The sequence below is a fragment of the Prionailurus bengalensis genome, chromosome B4 (assembly GCF_016509475.1).
Source record: "Prionailurus bengalensis isolate Pbe53 chromosome B4, Fcat_Pben_1.1_paternal_pri, whole genome shotgun sequence".
In the NCBI taxonomy this organism is placed as follows: Eukaryota; Metazoa; Chordata; class Mammalia; order Carnivora; family Felidae; genus Prionailurus; species Prionailurus bengalensis.
Window position 1 is genome coordinate 63,301,311 of NC_057358.1, and position 21,930 is coordinate 63,323,240.

General features: G+C 37.8%; 1 protein-coding gene across 1 annotated transcript in view; it reads right to left on the reverse strand.

The window, feature by feature from the left end:
* The window catches only part of IPO8 (importin 8), an 86,277-nt gene extending 67,212 nt beyond the window's left edge, over nucleotides 1–19,065 (reverse strand). The window contains exons 1-5 of the mRNA XM_043562585.1: nucleotides 18,706–19,065; nucleotides 12,572–12,653; nucleotides 6,030–6,186; nucleotides 2,827–2,985; nucleotides 1,675–1,831 (exon numbers count right to left, since the gene is read on the reverse strand). Of these exons, the coding sequence (XP_043418520.1) occupies nucleotides 1,675–1,831; nucleotides 2,827–2,985; nucleotides 6,030–6,186; nucleotides 12,572–12,653; nucleotides 18,706–18,789 (639 nt within the window). The 5' untranslated portion in view covers nucleotides 18,790–19,065. The remainder of the gene's footprint in view (nucleotides 1–1,674; nucleotides 1,832–2,826; nucleotides 2,986–6,029; nucleotides 6,187–12,571; nucleotides 12,654–18,705) is intronic.
* Nucleotides 19,066–21,930: the final 2,865 nt, after the last annotated feature.

The window sequence follows — 21,930 nt, forward strand, 5'->3', positions numbered from 1 at the left end:
GGGGCAGAATATAGTTTCCAAGTATCCTAGTTTCTTCTCTCTTTTCAGATACACTTCCTCCTCCCTTCCATCTCCCCACAAAAGGCTAAGCTGGAAAAAAAAAAAAAAACCTTACATCAGATCATTCTCTATTAAAAGTTTAAGAGATGCTGGAGTGCCTGGGTGGCTCAGTCAGTTAAGTGACTCAGGTAATGATCTCACAGCTCGTGAGTTCAAGCCCCATGTTGGGCTCTGTGCTGACAGTTCAGAGCCTGGAGCTTGCTTCAGATTCTGTGTCTCCCTCTCTCTCTCTGCCCCTCCCTCACTCATTCTGTCTCTCTCTCAAAAATAAATAAAAACATTTAAAAAAATTTTTTTAAGTTTAAAAGATTCATCTAAAAATATAAATTGTTAAAAAAAAATAATAAAAATAAAAAAATAAAAATATAAATTGTTATTAAAGTGAAATATTCTGAAATGCTACAAAAGTACTTAATTAAGTGGCATATGGAGCCAAGAACAAAACCAACTATCTTGGCTCTCTAGCTCAACAACACTACCCTCTTGCCATGACTAACTAAAAAGTCATGTTAGAGGAGTCTAGGTGGCTCAGTTGGTCAAGCATATGATTCTTGATTTTGGCTCAGGTCATGATCTCAGTCATGAGATCAAGCCCTGTGTCGGGCTCCACGCTGAGTGTGGAGCCTGCTTAGGATTCTCTCTCTCTCTCTCTCTCTCTCTCTCTCTCTCTCTCTCTCTCTGCCCCTTTTCCACCCCACGCTCACTCTCTCAAAATAAAAAAAAAAAAAAAAGGCATGCTAACAGAGATATGACTCATTCATCTTCAAACACTTTAGAGCCTGACAATTATTCTTCCTCCACCCAGATCTAAATAATTTATCTAAATCTTTCAAGGATTAAATTAAAATATTTTTATATTTAAAACATTCCATCTCTGTCCCCTTCTAATTATGTTTTAGACTCTCATATTAATATTCTTTATAGCTTTCAGATAAGAAAAAGGAAGTAGTTTAAGTGAAGAAAAATGAGGTACTAAATCTTTTTTGTTAGCTTTAAATTGGGTCAAATTGCAAAGAAACTATCACCAGTATGATTTCCCAGTAAAAGAGGGACCCTCTTCTTTTCCTTCCTCTTCTCCCATGATCCTAATTTATCAGTACGCAGAATGCTGACAGATTAAGCAAGTAATTTAGGGGCAGTTAATTACCCTGGTTCTTCCTTACCCAGCACTTCAGACACTGGAGTGAAAGGTATAGTCAGTGACTCTGAGCTCTGACACTAAGGTAACCTTGGATGACTAAGTTAATTTCTGTGAGCCTATTCTCTCATGAGGTTGTTTTTGTTTTTTGTTTTTTTAAGAAATACATGTGAGGGGCACCAGGGTGACTCAGTCAGTTAAGGGTCCAACTCTTGATTTCCGATCAGGTCATGATCCCAGTTTTGTGAGATCAAGCCCTGCGTCAGGCTCCATGCTGACAGTGCAGAGCTTGCTTGGGATTCTCTCTCTCCTCTCTCTGTTCCCCTCATCCCAACCTCAATAAATAAAACATTTTTAAAAAATAAATAAATACATGTGAGAATAGATAATAATTTTTAATAACTGACACTTATTAAGCACTTTCCATATGTCATATTTACAAGACCCTATATTTTTCTTCTGCAGTAGAAACTTACCTGAACAAGTGCATAAAAGATTTTCAGAATCTGTTTCTGTAGTAAAACAGAATAATGTGAGGAATCAGGAAGGAGCTGCATGATTTGTTGCTGAATACGAGGCAGAAATATTTGCATTGCTGCTATAAGAGGCTCTCTTTCCTCTGCTTTCTTATATCTACATGAGCAAAGACAAAAAGACAAAAAAATCATTTCCCCCCCTACAAAAGAGCTATAAATAATGAATAAAAAATATTTTTTAAACTAGATAAAGCTAACAAAACATTCCAAACACTGGCTAACATTTTGTTTGGACTGTTAGAATAAACTTGGAAGAAACTTTGAAAGAGCACATCCCTTTTAGGCAGTGAAACTAAAATCTTTCTAGAAAGATTTAAATTGATCTAAAAGCATTCTAGACTATTTAGCAAAGTTCCTAAATGAATTTTTCTACTAAATTTTCATCATACCACAACTCTTCCTATAAAATACAAGTTGATATGCCTTTTTAAATGGACAATCCTATTATAATGTGGGGAAAAAACATTTCTTCTTATAATACATTAAATTGAGAAGCTAAAATAGCTTGCAAACTTAGGTGTTCTTAGATCATTTCAATTGTTCCCAATTTAAAATATCTTCTAAAGACTCTACAGAGTCTGAACTAACTAGTTTTTAACTATAGGACTCTGCATACCTAAGAAGGAAGCAATCCTCTTAGAAACCAGAAAGCAATGCTATTAAATGTGACACTAGTCTCCTATCTCCCAAGCAACTTTTATCGAAAAGAAGGTTACTAGCAAAGAAACTTCAACATCTTGCATCCAAAAAGTTAAATGTTTGGTTTACTTAACAATGCACTCACCTGAACACAAATGTTAAAGTACCTCTATATGAGAGTTTCCAAGGAAAGCTGTTAATAAATGGGCCTCTGAAACTGACAAATCCAAGAAACACTGCATATCTTATCACTGCCTTAGAGATTAGCAATATACAATAGCAGATTAAAGGTTCTTTGAATAACTGTAGTAAATAAACATGTTTGTGCTTAACCTAACATTTCCCAAACTAACCTGATTCTGCAGAACACCCATAGAGCAGATCTCTCTATGCAATTTAATCCTTTCTAAGTAACACAAGACTGGTATCTTCAGCCAACAGAAATCAACTTACTCATATGTCTTCACCAGTTGATACAGACATAATAAACTGCCAAGCCAGCTTCCACTGCTCTGTGATTGCAAGTAATAGTCTATCTTGTCGACTACCGCTGGCCAGTGACCAGGGAAATCATATTTAATGATGGCACGGAGACACATTGTTAACTGGACTCTATAAGGTGAGGGGAAAAAAGTCCAAAATCTAAGTAGTTATAAATATCAGGTTTCAAACACCTCTAATAATTTTCATAACAACACTCTAACTCCCATGTACCTATATTATATAGTTACATATCTGGGGTAGGCGGAAAAAAACAACAGTCCTATAAAGGAAAACCTCCTCAGTATCTTTACTTATGAAAACAAACAAAATAGGTAATTTCCTAAAATGAATGAAAACTTTCAAACAGATACAGCTTTGGGGAAAAACAAGAAATTAAAAATAAAAATTCATTTAAATTTTTGCCAAAAAAAAAAAAAAAAAACAGACAACAAATCCACCTCAGCTCTGCAAAATTTTCCAGCTTTTGGTTATTATATCCTAAGGGGAAAAAAAACAAAACAAATAAAGTATTGTATAATTTCAACTGGAAAAAGTCTAAACATAGTCAAAGTAGGTAAAACAGAGGCCGTCATAACCGTGGGAAGCATCTCTGTGAGCCAAAACCTTGAACCATCCATTATCAGTTAATAGCCAACACAGTATGCTGCTCCTATCAAAGCTTCCTGAGATAATAATTTCTTTACTTTAAGAATAAGAAACTATTAGCAGGCAATTCTTGAAGATGAAAGCTAAGAGTTATTTGCAAAGAAATGAAGAAAAAGGCAGTAAGAAAGTCATGAAACAGAATTCTCTTTAATTTTTTTTTTAATGTTTTATTTATTTTTAAGAGAGAGAGACACAGAGTGTGAGTGAAGGAGAGGCAGAGAGAGGGAGACACAGAATCTGAAGCAATATCCAGGCTCTGAGCTGTCAACACAGAGCTTGATGCAGGGTTTGAACCCACGAACCGTGAGATCATGACCTGAGCCGAAGGTGGACGCTCAACCCACTGAGCTACCCACGTGCCCCGAGAGAATTCTCTTTAATAACACCACAAAGTTAAGTGATAAAAGATGTGACCTCATAACGTTTAAGTCGGTAATCATTTGTACAATGGGATCCCTACTGTATTGAGATTGAAAAAAAAAATAAGGAAAACATTTTTCTTCTACAAACAATCAATATGTCCTTATGTGGTCATTTGCAAATGGTTAGGAAAAAAAAACTTTGTGTTCAGTTGAATAGCCAATAACTAGGATTCTCTGAAATGAAACCCACAAAATAATACCTTTACTTTATGTTACAAAATCCATTTGAAAAATTTCCTTTGCAATACTCCTAAACTTTGAAAACAGTTCTTCAAAAGTGATTACAATTAAGCCTTAAGGACATAAAGCAACTGCCTCATAACAAAGATAAAAGTCTCCTCTTGCACCACCACCAGTTGTTCCTAAACAATAAATAGGTCATATTTGTGTGCAATAAAACTGAAACTTTTCATTTTTCTAAATTTCACCTTCAGGTGACCCTCCCCCGTCAACCCTTTCTTATTCCAACCACACCAAGAATGGCAGTGAGCAGCCATCCTTTCTTCCATTACTGTGTGGAAGGATCACACAATTCAGAGAGGAAATGTAAAGATCTGACAAGACACAAACACATGACAGTAGCATAGGGGAACCACTGCCAGACTGGCGTTTGGGCACCCCACTGAGAATAATGGTGATTGTCTTTAATCAATACGCCTACTTTCTCCTCTTAACTAACAAAATAACTACACAAAGAGGAGTTCAATGTTTATTCTCCTTCCTTTTGTTCTCCTCCCACGTTTTTCCCCTACTACTGCTTATGACATAATGTACATGAGACACTCGGGGATAAAGCTATATCTCATCCCTCACATTAAACAGTTTCATTCCCCTACCTCAGGTTCACCTATTTCCCTCCTCCCTTTTCAACAGAAACTTAATTACAAGCTCACATTGAAAAAAAATCTATTTTTCCTTTTTTAAAATTGCAAAATTTTTATAACTCAAGAGCTCTGCTGTGCAATAGGGGAAGCCACGAGCTCTATGTTAACACTTTAACCAAAATTAGACGAAAAATTCAATTCCTCAGTTACAGTAGCCACATTTCAAGTACTCAATAGTCATGCCATGGCTATAGATTTCCATCATCACAAAAAGGTCTCTTGGACAGTGCTGCTCTATAGCATCCAATCTGAATTTTATTTTTTTTTATGTTTGTTTGTTTATTTATTCTTTTGAGAGAGAGAGTGTACACACCACAGAGGGGCAGAGAGAGAGAGAGAGGGAGAGAGAGAATCCCAAGCAGGCTCCATGCCATCAACCTGGAGTCCAATGCAGGGCTCAATCCCACAAATTGCAAGGTCATGACCTGAACTGAGAAATCAAGAGCTGGACGCTCAACCCACTAAGCTACCCAGTTGCCCCTCTAACCTGAATTTTAAAAACCAGGGGCTCCTGGGTGGCTCAGTGGGTTGAGCATCTGACTCTTGATTTCAGCTCAGGTCATGATCTCATGGTTCATGAGTTTGAGCCCCATGTCAGGCTCTGCACTGACAGCATGGAGCCTGCTTGGGATTCTTCCTCTCTCCCCGCCCCACCCTTGCTCATGTTCTCTCTCAAATAAAAATTTTTTTTAAATAAATTTAAAAACAATAAAAAATAAAAACCAGAGCCAATCTTCTAGCTTATACCTACTCTATCCTGTCTTCTCCAAAGGAAAAGATACTTAGTTCATAAAAAATGAGTAAAAAGACAGGTAAAGTATAAAGAAAAGTGGTAGGTTAAAATTCCCAGAAGTCAATTTCCCTGTATCAGGGTGGGGGAAGTGGCAGAAACATAGTAAAACGTAAAGAAACCATAACTAAGAACACAGACTATTTAAATAGCAAGGATTTATATAATCTTAGTTAAGTATAATTTTTGCCTTAACTCTTTGTGGCTAATTATGGCAACTAAATCTTTTCCAAAATATTCTGAGGCAAATAATTACAAATGCAAAGACAAATAAGTAAAACAATATTTTTTGAGTGCCCACCTTCATTACTTTACCTCTTTAGAAATACGAACTTGAAGCTGATGATTATATCCAACCTCTCCCATCCAAGTATTTTGTGCCTGCTACTAATCATATATAGTATAATGTACCTCACTAAATCTGGAGACCGAATTATTCCTTCCACAATGTTATCACGTATTTGCTGGCGATCATTTTCATGAATGTTGAATGGAAATACCGCTTCCCCTGGTGGAGGTTCTCGGTCAGGCCAGTACTGTGTCACCATGTTCTTCAAGTAAATGGCAGCTAAGATAGAGGAAAACAATGCTAATCTAGCAGTATTGAAAAGATGGCTTTAATTCAGCTTTACAGAGCATGCAAGGCTAAGCCTTCACTGCTAAACATGATACTCAGCAAAAATGGAAAATCTTACAATTATAAATAGCAAACTGGGGAAGGGAAAATGTGTAAGAAATGTAAGTTTCTCTTTAACTCGTAAAGCAAATTTAATCAGAAAACATTTCATTAAATCAAGCTTCCGAGTTTATATGACAGAAAAATGATCGAGGAATCAAGTATGCATCCTTAGACTAAATACCAGGTAGTCTAAATGAAACTATCTTAATGTACTTTAATATCATAAAAATCATACAGTTCATAATGCCTAATGCTGAGTTTACAACAGGTGAAATTCTACTGTCCTTCAGGTAGACTGCTTCTCCTGTTTATTTTCTTTCACTGGCTACTATCCTGCACATACTACCATATTTGAAATATTGCTAATTTTTGTCTAACCCTTCTAAAATAATTACCACTTATAAATACAATAATAGGGAAAAGGACATCAGCCTTCAAATATTTTTGTAAAACCTCAGGAAATTTCTCAGCTGTTTATTTCTATCAAAATACATAATTAATCATTTTGTTCCTATTCTTTCCAGCCATCTTCAATAGTTAGCAAAACGCTTCTGAAAGAAACAAGCTGACATACTACGACAGGGTTTTGATAGGGAAAGTGAAGCTCTCTAATTACCCCAGCTGAATACTGAATGTAAATACTCACTTATAATATCATATGCTTATATATACATAATATATAATAAAGAAATGCGAACTACAAAGACGTGTAACTTTCTTCCCTTCAATTTCTCCTCTCCCTTTTTGCCCCACCATACCCTCCCTTCATCCCAGTTTTAACATAAAACTAAATTGGTTCACAGAAGCATTATAACACAAAGAATAAACCAACATGTTCTACACTGCCTATAATACAATTGAAATTTAATGAAGCCATGAACTTGACATACTATAAGCTCTTCTTTCATTAGTTTTGATTCAACAAAGGTCTGAAAAAGACAATTCCACTTAGGATTTGCTTTTTTTTTTTTTTTTGGATAAAAACAAAAATTATTTGAGAAAGAGAGACAGAAAGGGGAGGGGTATGCCTTGAGTTTTTGTCTTAACTTGTTTTTAATTAGGTTACACAAGCTCTGGACTAAGCACCATCTTTTATCCCAGTCATTTATTATATTATTAGCCATAAAAATTTATAGACTGTTGAAAAACTGAATAAGTGATCTAAGAATATGGTCCAACCTGTCAGTAGTTCAGAATGATTTTATTAGACTAATCTTTGCAAAAAGAAAATCAGCTATATATTTTTAAACATTTATTTATTTATTTTGAGAGAGAGACAAGGAGAGAATGCAAGCAGGGGGAGGGGTGCAGACAGACAGAGAGAAAATCCCCAGCAGGCTCTGCACTGTCAGCATGGAGCCCTACATGGGGCTCAAACCCATGAACCATGAGACCATGACCTGAGCCAAAATCAAGAGTCGGACACTTAGCCACCCAGGCACCCCAAAAATCAGCTATATTATACACAAGAACAAATTTTAATCTCTACAGAACTAGCCTTGAAAATAGCACCTTTCAGACAGCAAAGATACAGACATAGTAAAATAGTGGACTTACCTATAATTTAGTCTTTAGTGCTATTAATTTTACCACAAAAAAATATTTTTATTATAGGGCTCCATACAAGATGGCCTACATAAAAGGCACACCAATTTATGTATGTTAAAATAAATCTTGGGGCGCCTGGGTGGCTCAGTGGGTTGACTGTCCAACTCTCGATTTTGGCTCAGGTCATGATCCCAGGCTCATGTGACTGAGCCCCTTCTCAGGGCACCACACTGAGCATGGAGCCTGCTTAAGCTTCTCTCTCTCTCTCTCTCTCTCTCTCTCTGCCCTTCCCCACACCCTCTCTCTCCCTCAAATAAAAATTTTTTTAAATCGTAACATAAATCTTCAATTAGTTAAAACAAAATTGAACTTAATGTAATAATTTAAAAAGAGAATATTAATTTCTCTTATGGATAATCATGGATTGCTAAGAATGATGAAGGAAAAGTACCAAAGATAATTCAAACTATCAATAACCTAAAAACCTCCCTTTAATTATTTAAAGTTATCTAACCATCTGCCAGACCTAAGAAACAAAATCAAAACAAATATCATCTTAATCCAGTCATAAAGAAATTATTAAACTTTATTTTTCTGCAAAATCTCCTTACCATTCCAAGCATCTTAAGTTTGAAATTAACTTTCTAAAGCATACACACAGTTCCCTTCTCAAGCATAATGAATCACCACTTACGCCCTATGCTCTGGACCCAGACCCACAACTACACAGGTCAGTCAGTCCCAGAATGTCAAAGGGGAAAGGATGCCACTGTGAACTCATGGAAGCAAAATGCTGTGCTTTTTGAGTTGATGTTTCTAAGCTTTTCTATTTTCATTGTAATTTAGTAGCCGCCCCCCCTCAGTTGAATCTGTTAATGGCTAGGAAATCAAATAAAGTGTGTAAATTATATCCAAAACAAAATCAAATAGATTCTAAGAACCAAGGAACTTCATACAAACAAGACCCATGAATTTTAATGGAAGAGTTTCTTGTAATGCTTCTGGACTGATCGCAGGCATATTCCTGGTTTTTTCTAGGTTCTGTATTTTAGAACATTAAGGTTAAACTTAAAGAATCACCTGTGAATTGCTTAGCTATAAGCTGAATTTTTATATCCTCTCCCTATCCATCTTTTAGAAATACATACAAAAAGCCAGGAGAACAAAAAGCAAGGAACTGACAGAAAACAGAAACCATGCTATTCTTTAAATGACAGTCCCCGCACCAGACACTAACAATGCTTCTTTGGGTCTAATGTAACACCCACTCCTCAACTACCACTTTTTTTTTTAATCTTTTTTTTAAAGATTTTATTTTTAATCTTATTAATAAAGATTATTAATAAAGATTAATCTATTTATTTTAATTTTCACACCAAACATGGGGCTTGAATTCAGAACCCCAAGATGAAGGGTCACAAATTTTAAATCCAAACTACTTTTCTGCTGACAGTAACTCCAAAATGTACTAAAGAAAAGACATTTCTTAACCTCAGTTTACATATATTAGAGGGTCTCCTCACAGGCAAGGAGTAAAAAACTGGAAGCAAAGTCACTTGAGAGATTCTTAATCATAACTGTACTAAATTTAAAATGGGTTCCTTTCTCTGCATATTACATGATAATATTAATAATGCTATTATGCCTCTCAATACCTCAAAAGGAAACAAGAGAACATCCAAATTTATTTTATTTTGCTTACCAATATCAAAATGTTACATTTTTTTTTCCTATTTCTTCACAGTAAGGTAATATAAGGGACATTCACTAATGAGCTTGATTGATGGTAGTAAGAATATTTTAGTATTGCCCACAAACCAAAAAATCAAGAACTGAATATTCTGCAGAACTATGTCTTTCCAGTTAACACTAGCATAATTTTTTACAGTGTTATGCAGGCTTATTTTTTTTTTTTTTCAAAGCAAAGATCACATCATTCTTTTTCAAATGTCATGATAACACAAGTTACTTGTCTGGGTGTCACCATAAGGTTCTTAGAGAATCCTTGTATTTTAATCACAGATTAAATAGGACAGAAAATTTATAAGTGGCATTCAAATTTAGGACAGTTATAATGTAGAATTTTACACTGTGTATTTCAGATTCTATGATAAAATGGATGCTCTAGGATAGAAAATTACCTAATAAATTAAAAAATGAACCACCAAGATAAACTCTGTCCTGTGACTAACAGATTTGAAATCTACATAAATTATGAAGAAAAATTGCCTACAAATGCCATTTACATTTTATATCAAAACTTAATTACCTAAGTTATTAAGATTCAAAGTTGCATAGAGGATATGAGGAATCTAGCATTTAATGCAGTACTGATACAAAAAGTAAGCAAAAGCAACTTGGTGAGAAGATTCAAAATTCTAAATGTTGAGGAGCCTGGGTGGCTCAGTCAGTTGAACATCTGACTCTTGATTTCAGCTCAGGTCATGATCTCACGGTTCGTGAGTTCGAGCACAGCATTGGGCTTGCTGCTGTCAGCCCAGGGCCTGGAGCCTGCTTCAGATTCTGTGTCTCCCTCTCCCTCTGCCTCTCCTCTCCTCATGTTCTGTCTCTCTCTCTCTCAAAAAATAAAATAAACATTAAAAAAAAAAAAAGATTTAAACTGAAGTACTCCCCGGCTCACACTCTCTCTCAAATATGAATAAACATAAAAATATATATATATCAAATTGTTTAAATTAACTATAGTAGTGGGGTGCCTGGGTGGCTCAGTCAGTTAAGCATCCGACTTCAGTTCAGGTCATAATCTTACAGTTCCTGGGTTCCAGTCCCGCGTCGGGCTCTGTGCTGACAGCTCAGAGCCTGCAGCCTGCTTCCAATTCTGTGTCTCCCTCTCTCTCTGCCCCTCCCTTACTCACACTCTGTCTCTCTCAAAAATAAATAAACATTTTAAAAAAAAAACTTTTTTTTTAAAAACCAACAGTTAGTTGATCATAGGTATCAATGGGGGTGGAATTAAGGGCAATCCAATGAGTTTTTGTAATGTTTATACGTCATGTAAAGAAGACATATTAAATTAACAAAATGCTTTAAGAGCTTTAAAAATACTATTTCTACAAAGCTTCACAGGAACTTCACAATGGCCCAATAAATACTTATTTAGGTTATTAGAATAGGTTCCATTTAGCAAAATTTTATTTCGGAACAGCCCTATTTTATGAAACAAAGATTAAACAACTGAGAGTTATGGTTTCAAAAAATCTACACAGAAGTCTTATAAACCTTATTAAAGTAACAAATAATTGTAATGTGTATGCTTCTCTATAGGTTTTTCCTTTGTTTTCTTTTTTTAATGTTTATTTATTTTTTGAGAGAGAGAGAGACAGAGCACAAGCAGGGGAGGGGCAGAGAGAGAGGGAGACACAGAATCTGAAGCAGGCTCCAGGCTCTGAGCTGTCAGCACAGAGCCCGATGTGGGGCTCAAACCCACCAACGGATCATGACGTGAGATGAAGTCAAACACTTAATGAACTGAGCCACCCAGGCTCCCCTCTACAGGAAATAATACCTATTGCTGTTAAATATTTTCCCAAAGCTAATGATTCCTTACCTTTTTCTTTGTTATGTTCAAGGAAAATTAAATACTTTCATCAGCATATGGAGTATAAACTCATCGCTATAAAACTGTTAATCTGTACTTCTACCTGAACATATGCAAAAATTAATGTTCACCTAATATTAACAATGGCCATTTCTGAGCAATGAAAATACTGGGCAATTTTTTTTACTTTCCTCTTTGTATTTTTCTGTATTGCCCAAATTATTTACAATGAGCATATAACAATAACATAATAAAAAAAGTCTTTTCAGATTTTTAGCATTTGTCATTTTACTCCTTTTATCTTGAAATTACTATCTTTTCAGGACTCATGACACTCCAAGGCTTTCACCAGTTTTTACTTTCTGGGCTTTAATGACCAGCTCATTAAAAAGGCAAAAAGAGGAATACACAGCATCATGGAACTACCATAAGGTCCCAGAGACTTCAAATTAAGTTTCATGTTTAAAACAAAAGTCCTGCTCCCCAAACATGTGTTTAGGATCATCTGTGCATATATTATCTCCAGGATCTGACTTATGAATGGAGCTCAAACCCACATACATAAATTCATAGTCTTAAACTGTGGGACCAAAGAGTGGGCCACCAGGAATTTTTAAAAAAAAAAAAAATTATGGAGATTAACCTATTAAAATTGTGAAAGCCAAGGGAAAAAATGGCAAAGTTACCAAGGAATCCACAGGTAGAAAGGAAAGAAGAGGAAGAGGCAGGGGAGATGTAAGAGCTCAGTATCTACCCCTAAGTTTCCAGGGAAAAAGAAAGTGAGTTTCTAAGCCATTAGAAATGCTTTATGTGTGGGGCACCTGGGTGGCTCAGTTGGTTGAGCGTCAGACTTTGGCTCAGGTCATGTTCTCGAGGTTTGTGAGTTTGGGCCCCACATCTGGCTCTGTGCTGACAGCTCAGAGCCTGGAGCTTGCTTCCGATTCTATGCCTCCCTCTCTCTCTCTGCCCCTCCCCCACACATACTCTGTCTCTCTCTGCCTCTCAAAAATAAAGAAAATTTAAAAAAATTTTTTTAATAAAAAAAAAAGAAATGCTTTGTGTGTACTTCCATTTTTTAAAGAAATCACAGATACTTAGAATTAAAATAAAACTCTAGTTGTACTTTTACCTATAAATAATTTTATAAAAGATAAAAAACCTACTCACCTGCCTGGCGTACTGGGAATTCCACATGGTCAGAGACTATAATCCGAAGTAAACTGGGGGCAAAATTGATAATCTTGTAGGACTGAAATTACAAAGAAATATTTATAAAATAGGGCAATACAAACAAATAACTGTTAACACTGTAACTGAATACATTACTATGCAAATAAAAGGAAAACTTTTAAAGTGAGAGAAATTCTCCAAGGCAAAATTAAGATTACCAAAATACTTCAAATCAAAATTGTAACAAATTGATGAATAAAGGAGTAAGAACATTTTTACAGTTTTTTTAACATACATTGTCAAAAATGCTCTCTAGAAACTATGTAGCAATTTACACAGTTTTTTTTTAACATACATTGTCAAAATGCTCTCTAGAAACTATGTAGCAATTTACACTCCCTAAAGTAGAATACCCCCACCTATCCAATACAAGGATTAGCATTATCATTCTTTCAAAACTTTAAAACCTTACTCTCATATCATTTCTGCTAGGTTGAAATTTTATCAACAAAAAGGTTGGCTATTTGTTTTCTTCTACAAATTCAGTATTCCCTTTATCCTTTTTTAAATAAAATATTTGTTTTATTCTTTAAAAATCCTAAGAGCTATTTGTGAATTTAAAATCTTAACCTTTTATTGCACCTATACATTCCAAGTGTTTCTTCCCAGCTTATTTGTGCTTCAATTTTGCTTGTATTATTTTTGACAAACAGAAACGTGGAAAACATGGGCTACAGAAAACAGGAGATCCAACGCAGGAAAACAGACAAGATAATGTTAATTATGGAGAGGAGAAGGTTATGGAGATTATGGAAGTTATGGAGAGGAACCAGTCCAGATTGGAACAATGTGCCTCACAAGACAGTGTTGAGAGGTATCATCACCATCTGCCCTCTGCTGGTGGAGCATCTTTTAAACTTGACACCCAGGGGCACCTGGGTGGCTCAATTGGTTAAGCATCTGACTTGGGCTCAGGTCATGATCTCATGGTTCATGAGTTCAAGCTCTACATCAGGCTCTGAGCTGTCAGCACAGCACAGGAGCCTGCTTGGATTCTCTCTCTCTCTCTCTCTCTCTCTCTCTCTCTCTCTCTCTCTCTCTCTCTCTCTGCCCCTCTCCTGCTCACACTCTGTCTCTCTCAAAAACAAATAAACATTAAAAAAAAGTTTTTTAATAAAAAAAATAAAATAGACTTGATGCCCAAGTGAGCCTATACTGAATGCCTGCTGCCTAGGTCCTGCTGCCTAGGTCACTTCCCACACACATGTTCTACTTTGAACTACTCCTGAGTTTGGCCATGGTGACTTTAGAAGTTAAAAAATACAGGGGCACCTGGGTAGCTCAGTTGGTTAAGCGTCCAACTTCATCTCAGGTCATGACCTCACAGTTCATGAATGTGAGCCCCACATAGGGCTCTGTGCTGACAGCTCAGAGCCTGGAGCCTGCTTCAGATTCTGTGTCTTCCTCTCTCCCTGCCCCTCCCCTGCTTGCTCTCTCTCTCAAAAATAAATAAGCAGTAAAAAAATTTTTTTTAAAAAGTTAAAAAGCACAGAGCAGCCCATTCCTTCTGACCATATTCTCTCCAGATGTCTACTACCTGGACCATGTTACCACCGTGCCACATTCCCAGAGCTTACAATTGGCCTTGCCCACAGACATTCCCAGAAAGGACTCAAATTCTCAGTGAGGCTAAAGCTGACAATGATGCAGAGAATCTGTTCAGTTTACCTTCTCCCAGGAGCCTGGATCTATGGTGGCATCCCTTTCAATATACCGTTAGGTTTATGTATGCCACTCAACTTATTAATTTATCACCTTTCTTATTCATTTATTCATAATAGCATTTATTAAGATAAGGATTTCACTAAAAAATCTGGAGAAAACCCGCATCTTTAAAATATCAATCCTTTCCATCCAAGAACATTATGCTTTCCAAATCTTTCTATAAAATTTTGAATTATCTTATAATTGTTCTCCTTTTTATCCTGTATAAATCTCAGAATCTTCAATCTGTTGTATATAAAGTAAATTCTCTTTCATTTACCACTGAAACCACCATTTTAAAGTAGTTTTTAAGAAAATAGATTTCTTTTAACAGCAGTTTACAGGAGTCAAAATTAATACAGATTTAACCCAATCTAACCTATGTTTACATTCTTATTAAACAACTCATGTTTATGATAATGAAAGATCCTTTAGTGAATCAAGATTTAAACTCTACTTGGGACACCTGGGTGGCTCAGTCGGTTAAGTGTCTGACTTCAGCTCAGGTCATGATCTCACGGTTTGTGGGTTTGAGCCTGGCATCATGCTCTGTTGCTAACAGCTCAGCCTAGAGCCTGTTTCAGATTCTGTGTCTCCCTCTCTCTCTACCCCTCCCCCACTCACACTCTGTCTCTCTCAAAAATAAACATAAAAAATTAAAAAAAAAAAAACTCTACAGTTTTACATGCCTGGGTGGCTTGGTTGTGTAAGTAGCCAACTCTTAATTTCAGCTCAGGTCATGATCTCACAGTTCAAGAGAGCGAGCTCCACACTGGGCTCTGCACAGACGACGTGGCGCCTGCTTGAGATTCTCTCTCTCACCCTCTCTCTCTGCCCCTACCCTACTTGTACACTCATCTCTATCTCTCTCTCTCAAAATGAATAAAAACAAAACAAAAAAACAAACATCTATAGTTCTAATCCATACAGTTATATACTTAAGATACAAAGTACAAAATCTTTACACTTGATTAATGGTATCTATTTAAGAAGACTTATTGTGGAGATTGCTTTTATTTCAACACTATTGCCTTTATACACATTTTGGAACTCCTCTTTTTGCAAATGCTTGCCATTTCAATGAATTTGTACAACTTTTTCTCTTCTCCTTTCAGCCCTGATTCAGCCTATGTTAATCTGGCCAGCTAAAACATTCAAGGGTAAATTCAGATAGAGTCTCATACTACTTTCCTCACAAATATTTCTCCCATTTCTTTTTCCACCTTGGGCTTCAAGAAGTTTCTAAGAAAAAAAAAATTTTCTTCATATTTACTTTGTATCTGTGAAGCTTTCTGAAAACAAAAGTTTGCTTACTGGGGCACCTGGGTAGTGCAGTCAGTTAAGCCTGATCTCAGGTCAGGTCATGATCTCATCGTTCATGAGTTCAAGCCCTGCATCCGGCTCTCTGCTGTCAGCACAGAGCCTGCTTCAGGTCCTCTATCTCCCTCCCACCCCCGCCCCTCCCCTGTTCATGCTCTCTCTCTCAAAAATAAGCATTTAAAAAAGTAAATAAACAGATAGATAGATAGATAAATAAATAAATAAATAAGAGTTTGCTTACTTACCTAAATTCTGCATCTGATGAGAACTCATTTAAAGCAACGATCTGATGTTTCCCATTCTCTGCCTCACTGTTCCCACTACATTAACTTTTCTAGTCCTCCAACATCCAAGTTGAAGTCCTTTACTGGACTTGCTCTTCATTCTGTTGCCTTCCCAGTCCTTCAGTTGCTTCACTCCTTCACAACATCTAGGTCTCTACTCAGGAGAATGACCACCCTATTTGTACACCCCAACACTGTCTCTCCAGGACTTTATTATCTATAGCACTAATGACCTGAAATTATATTATTTACTTGTCTGTAAACCCCACTAGAATGCAACCTCCGTGAAAGCAGAGCCTTGTATTAGTGCCTGCATTATAACTCAATAAATATGTTATTCATATAAGCAATCTCTCTTAAAGGGCAACAGAAATGATATAGATAGATGCACGGAAAAGCGGGGATTCCAAAGCTTGGCTATGAAAGTAATTATCTTTATTTCCCTATTAAGGCCACGTGGAGAATGCTTTTTTAGAAAAAGATACTTTTCTATATGAGTTACTGGAGCAAGATATCTACCCATTTCTACTTTCCTTTGCTGCTGCTAAAGGGACCTCTGGGTCTAGAGACAAGGAGGAATATATTCAGGATGCATTCTTAATATCATGAGAGAAAATGAAAATCCGTTTTCCCATATATACAACATCATACACGGCAATCAAGAAACCAGTCACTGGTAACAGATATATGTTGGCTACAGAAAAATATAGCTGCAAACAAGAATTTACCCTTCAGAACACAGGCTGTTGTTTTGAAACTGCCTACTCTTCTACCTAACAATTGACAAATCATCAATACACTGCTCCCATTTCCTCAGCCTATTTGCCGAGGGGGGACCTAGACTAAAATAAATGAACTGGACCCGAATCACTTATGGTAGATGACCCACCCATTTATCCAACAAAGCAAGATGTTACAGTGGCGATAAAGAATAAGCATACAAAACCCAACATTATAACCATATTTTACTATAAGGTTATGCAACATTATCCTTGTCTTCTACTTACAGACAATTCAAAACAAAACACAACTCAGAGCATATTACAATCCAAAGCATTACACAAAATATAAATACTAAACGAGTGGCACAGCAATAAGCTAGTTTTAGAAGTTGCAGAGGAAATTATGGTCTGTGATGAAATGGGTGGATATGGGGCAGGGCAGAGTCAGGACGAAATGGTTTTGGATTGAAATACCATGAAGAAAAATGCAGAACTGGGCCCCAAGTGTCTCTCCTAGTTCTGCAGGCTTTCCCACCAACCTTCTCCTTCTATACAGTCTGCACTTAAATGCTGATGAATCAGAAACAAAGCAAGGATAGGCTAACAGAGGCAGGAAGGTATAACATGACATCAAAGATACGATCCCTACTGACACTATCAAAATAACATCTGGCCTCATTGTGAAGAGAAGGGGGTCACAAACAGGCCAACTCCCCTGTTCATACTAGTAGACTGCAAGTTCAGCTCTTGCTTTGTTCCTTCTAACCAACCCCTGGATTGCTATTCTTCTGGCCAATCAACATATAGTACCTCTACTCTGCAAAGCCTGGGACAGGTACTGACTTTAACTTTCCACTAGTGAGCAAGAGTCCTTTTCTTTTTGAGGTACTAACACATTCTTTTAGGCTTCAGTTTAACTCAACCAGTGTTTTCACTCTCCCTTTTATCTCTTCAGAATCCTGAATTCACACTTACTCCAAGCACCACTCAGATTTCCCACTGGATTTCAAAGATTCAAAACACATAGCTGCACTTTGAAGTCAATTCCAACCAGGGAAAACTTGAGAGAACTCCTACAGAAACTTTTACTTAAGTTGCTCTCAAACTTCAGGAAGCACAGAATCACCTAGCCAGCTAATTAAAACATAATTAGGCCCCACCCCAGAGTTTCTGATTCTCTAAATGTGAAGCCCCATAACTTCCATTTCCAACAAGTTCCCAGGTGATGTTGATTCCTTTACATTTTAAAGAGTACCCCCCAAAACCAACCAGCTGTCACTCTTAATTCGTGAGAGGTCTATCATTATTTACAGGTGAGGAGGGAAAACATAAGGTAGATTTTGGGATCATTACAATTTCTAAATGTCAGTGGTAACGCTGGAACAAGATCAGGGCTAGTAAGAGCAGAGAAGATAAAAGAAAGTCTTACACATTTTAGCGTTTATAAGACATCCCTCCAAACACAAATTACTCGACGTGTCTTTTGTAAAGTAGTACCACCATGAAAATTGCCTGTTGTTCCCCCAGCACTCTCCCGGCAGCGTTTCCCAGCAGTCCAACAAAACTCTGCCAATCAGTGTCAAAAACAGTCCTACCAAGCCCACAGAAGCAGGCGCTGGGCAGGGTTTCCCACCGCAACACCTAAAAAGGGCTGGTCTGGAGTAAAGCCGAACTCAGATTTGAATTTTGAGTGAATTTTCCCACCCGTGTCCCTAAATCAGCGAACTTAGGGAAATCACACCCTGCAAACACTAGCAAAGCTTGCCAAAGCCTCTTTCTCCGGACCAAACGGGCTAAACAAACTGCACCGTGGAAGGAAAATGACACGAAAAGATGCAAAGGTGGCCAACAGGTGCGCGAGTTGTTCAGAAAAGATCCAGGGAGTGCCGCTAAACTGGACCCCGGGGCGGGGGGCGAGCCGGGCCGAGACCAGCGCCAGGGTCCGAAGCCCCCGTTGGGGTGGAGATCAGGGGCGCCGAGGAGGGAAAGCCGGGCGAGACCGCGGGGGGTGCCAGGGGGGCGCCGCAGGCCCGCTCCTCACCTGGTTGAGCTCATTCTCAGCTGCAATTCGCAGCTTCGGGTCGATGGTGCCCTTCAGCGCCTGGATGATTCGGTTGAGGTCCATCTCCCCGGGTGGGGGCTCCGCGGCCCCCGGACCAGTAGGCCAGACTGCAGCTTTAGTTTTTCTTTTGACCCACTCAGCCTCCTCCTCCGCGACCCCTGGACTACCTCACTCCCCACCCCCCGCCACCGTCGCCACCTGCAGCCACTTGCTGCGCCACTCTGACTCCGCGCCCCCTGTCCTCCCTTTCTACCCCCCACAACTCGCTCTCCATTCACCCTTTTACGACAGCCGGTGGGAGGCGGGAGAAGGGAGAAGAGGAAGCGGCGCTTCCTTTACGGCGGCCTCTTCCCCAGGGCGTGATTCTATGGCCGCCCCCACAGGCGGCCTCCATGCTGCTGTACGAAAAAAACAGTAGTGGCTTCTCTCCGGGAGGGAAACGGCACTTACTGGCTCCGGCAGGCGGCCGCCATGCTGCCTTACGGAAAACAGTCTGCCGCTTCCCAGATGAGGAAACCAGCAGGCTCGGTGTCTCTTTACAGCTGCTTCCTAATTAAGCATATACAGATGGAATGGCACTTTTTCTTAGTACGAAAACTGGGCATCACAACTGAACCTGTTCCAGGGCAGACTTGTTGGGACCTTAAGATCATCTAGCCCACACGAGGACAGGGTTCCCTTGGTTTGTAGAAACCATCATTCATTCATTCATTCATTCACTCACTGAACATTTGTTAAACATGTTTTTGAACCAGAGTACTGAGATATTTAGGTACCACATTACAACAAGATGAATGAGATGCAGGTTATTATGAAGGAAATTACAATCTGATAGAAGAGACAGATGTACAAACATTTGAAGTAATTGGAAATAAAGAGATCTGAGAAACTATGTGCCTGAGGGTTTCTGAAAAATGTCCTACCTTCTCAGAAAAGTAGTAAAAGGCAAGAAGGGTTATACAATTTCCACCCACTGTGGCCATACTTGACCTGATAAATTCAATGGCATAGTGGGTGGCGATATGTCTCTAAACACTTCCAGTTTTGCCCTTCTTTAATCCGTTCTCCACACTGCCATCGGAGCATTTCTTAAAGATTAATACTGTCATGTCTCTTCCTTGATGATTTCCATCAATTTCAAGATAAAATACAAACTCCTTACCACTCCAGGGTCTTAGGAAACCTAGTGCCTTTCAACTGTTCCAACCCTCAAGACTCTTCTCAAATTCCCTACCTTGTCTCATAGAGCCCTGCAAAGATGAGCAAAGCCATCAGGCTCAACTTACTCAAACACAAATTAATCTCTGCTTACCCCTCTTCACATCCTTACCTCCAGTACAAATCCAATCCTTTCCCATCTCTTCTGGGAACTTGCTCCATAAGTTTCTCTCTTTTCTATAGATTTTTCATTAAAATAAACGTTTAGTATTAGTACATGCCTGCACTTGACAATTTTGTAAAACTTTTTCCTATATTTTCAACCCCTTTCTCTCCACGGATTCAACCTCAGCCTAAAAATATCTCCCCAGGTTAAAAGACAATCTTTCTCCAGTAATGCTCTCTAATTATTATTCATTCTTTTTCACTTTTCATTCCAAAGAATGGTCTTCACTTCTTGTCTCTACTTCCTTACTTTCCACTCATGCTTCAATCAGCCATCCCCAGGCTTCTGACCTCATTTCCCCCACTGAAACTGCCAAGCAAAAATCAACACTGATCCTTTAGATACCAAATGCAAGAGACATTTTCAGTTCTTTTCCTAAAACATCTCTTTCTTTGGTATCTGGCACTATATTACGTGCCCTTCTTCTTCTTTTTTATAGGTTTCCTTATTTTCTCTTAAAGAATATATTTGTAATGTTTTCATTACTGACTTGATCACCCAACTGTTAAACACTGGTGCTTCTCAGGACTCTGTCTTCAGCCCTCTTTGTCTTCAACCTATTCTGCTTTTGTCATTTCATCCACTTATATGCTTATATCCACAAAACTGCTCCTAACCAAAATCTCTTTTCTTAAACTAGATACTGCAAATACCTACCATGTTTCTACCCAGATATGCCCAAATCCTTTAAGGCACATGTCTAAAACTGAACTCTGGTAGCACTGAAGATGGTTTGGAGTAGGGAGAGACTTGATGCAGTCATTTCAATAGCATAAGAAGAGAGAAAAGACTTTTAAAAAAATGCTGGCAAGGATGCAGAGAAACTGGATCACTCATATGTTGTTGGGGGCGGTTTAAAAGGACACCACCTCTCAGAAAACAGTGGTCAAACAAACTGGCACACCTATACCATGGAATAGTACTGAGCAATAAAAAGGAATGATACATTTAACAACCAGGATGGACCTTCGGAGAAGTGAAAAAAGCCAATTCCAAAAGGTTACATACTATCTGATTCCATTTATATAACTTTTTAAATATAACATTCTTAAAATAACAAATTACAGAAAGAACAGATCAGTGGTTGTGAGGGCTTAAATGCGGCTGGGGACAAAAGGGAAGTGGGCATTATTATAAAAGGGCAACATGAGGGATCCTTCTGGTGATGGATATGTTCTTATCTCCGCTGTACCAATCTCAATATCCTGGTTGTAATATTGTATCATCGTTTTGCAAGATGTTACCATGGAGGAAATTAAAGGGTACACAGGCTCCATCTGTATTATTTCTTATAACTGCATGAGAATCTACAATTATCTCAAATAAAAAATTTGACAAAATACATAATTAAAGAGAATTGATGCTCCCATTAAACCTCTGCAGACATTGGAAAGACTCAGTGAAGATAAATTCCTAAAAAACAATGTTGTCAAATTAGCAGTGTCTAAGGCAACAGGAAAAAAAAAACATAAGTATCTATGATTCTGCTCTCAGATTTCTTTGCAAGTATTTTAAAATAGCTTTCCCTAAACTATAACTCATATTTAAGTTCTATATGGCTCATTGTTTATGAGTCCCTTTTTTGTATTACTTTACATGAGAGGATGTCTTTATTTCTTCATACACTCACATTATTTATGGTAGAATTTGAGCCAGCTATATTGTCTTGGACCACCATGGTTTGCATATGCCTCTCCTCTTTGTACCTGTTTCCTCATCTGCTTGTGAAGACTAAATGAAATAGGCACGTTGCCCATGGTACATGCTCAGTATTAACTATCTTTGTATTCTATTTAAAAGAGAGGAGAGACCTTGTTCAA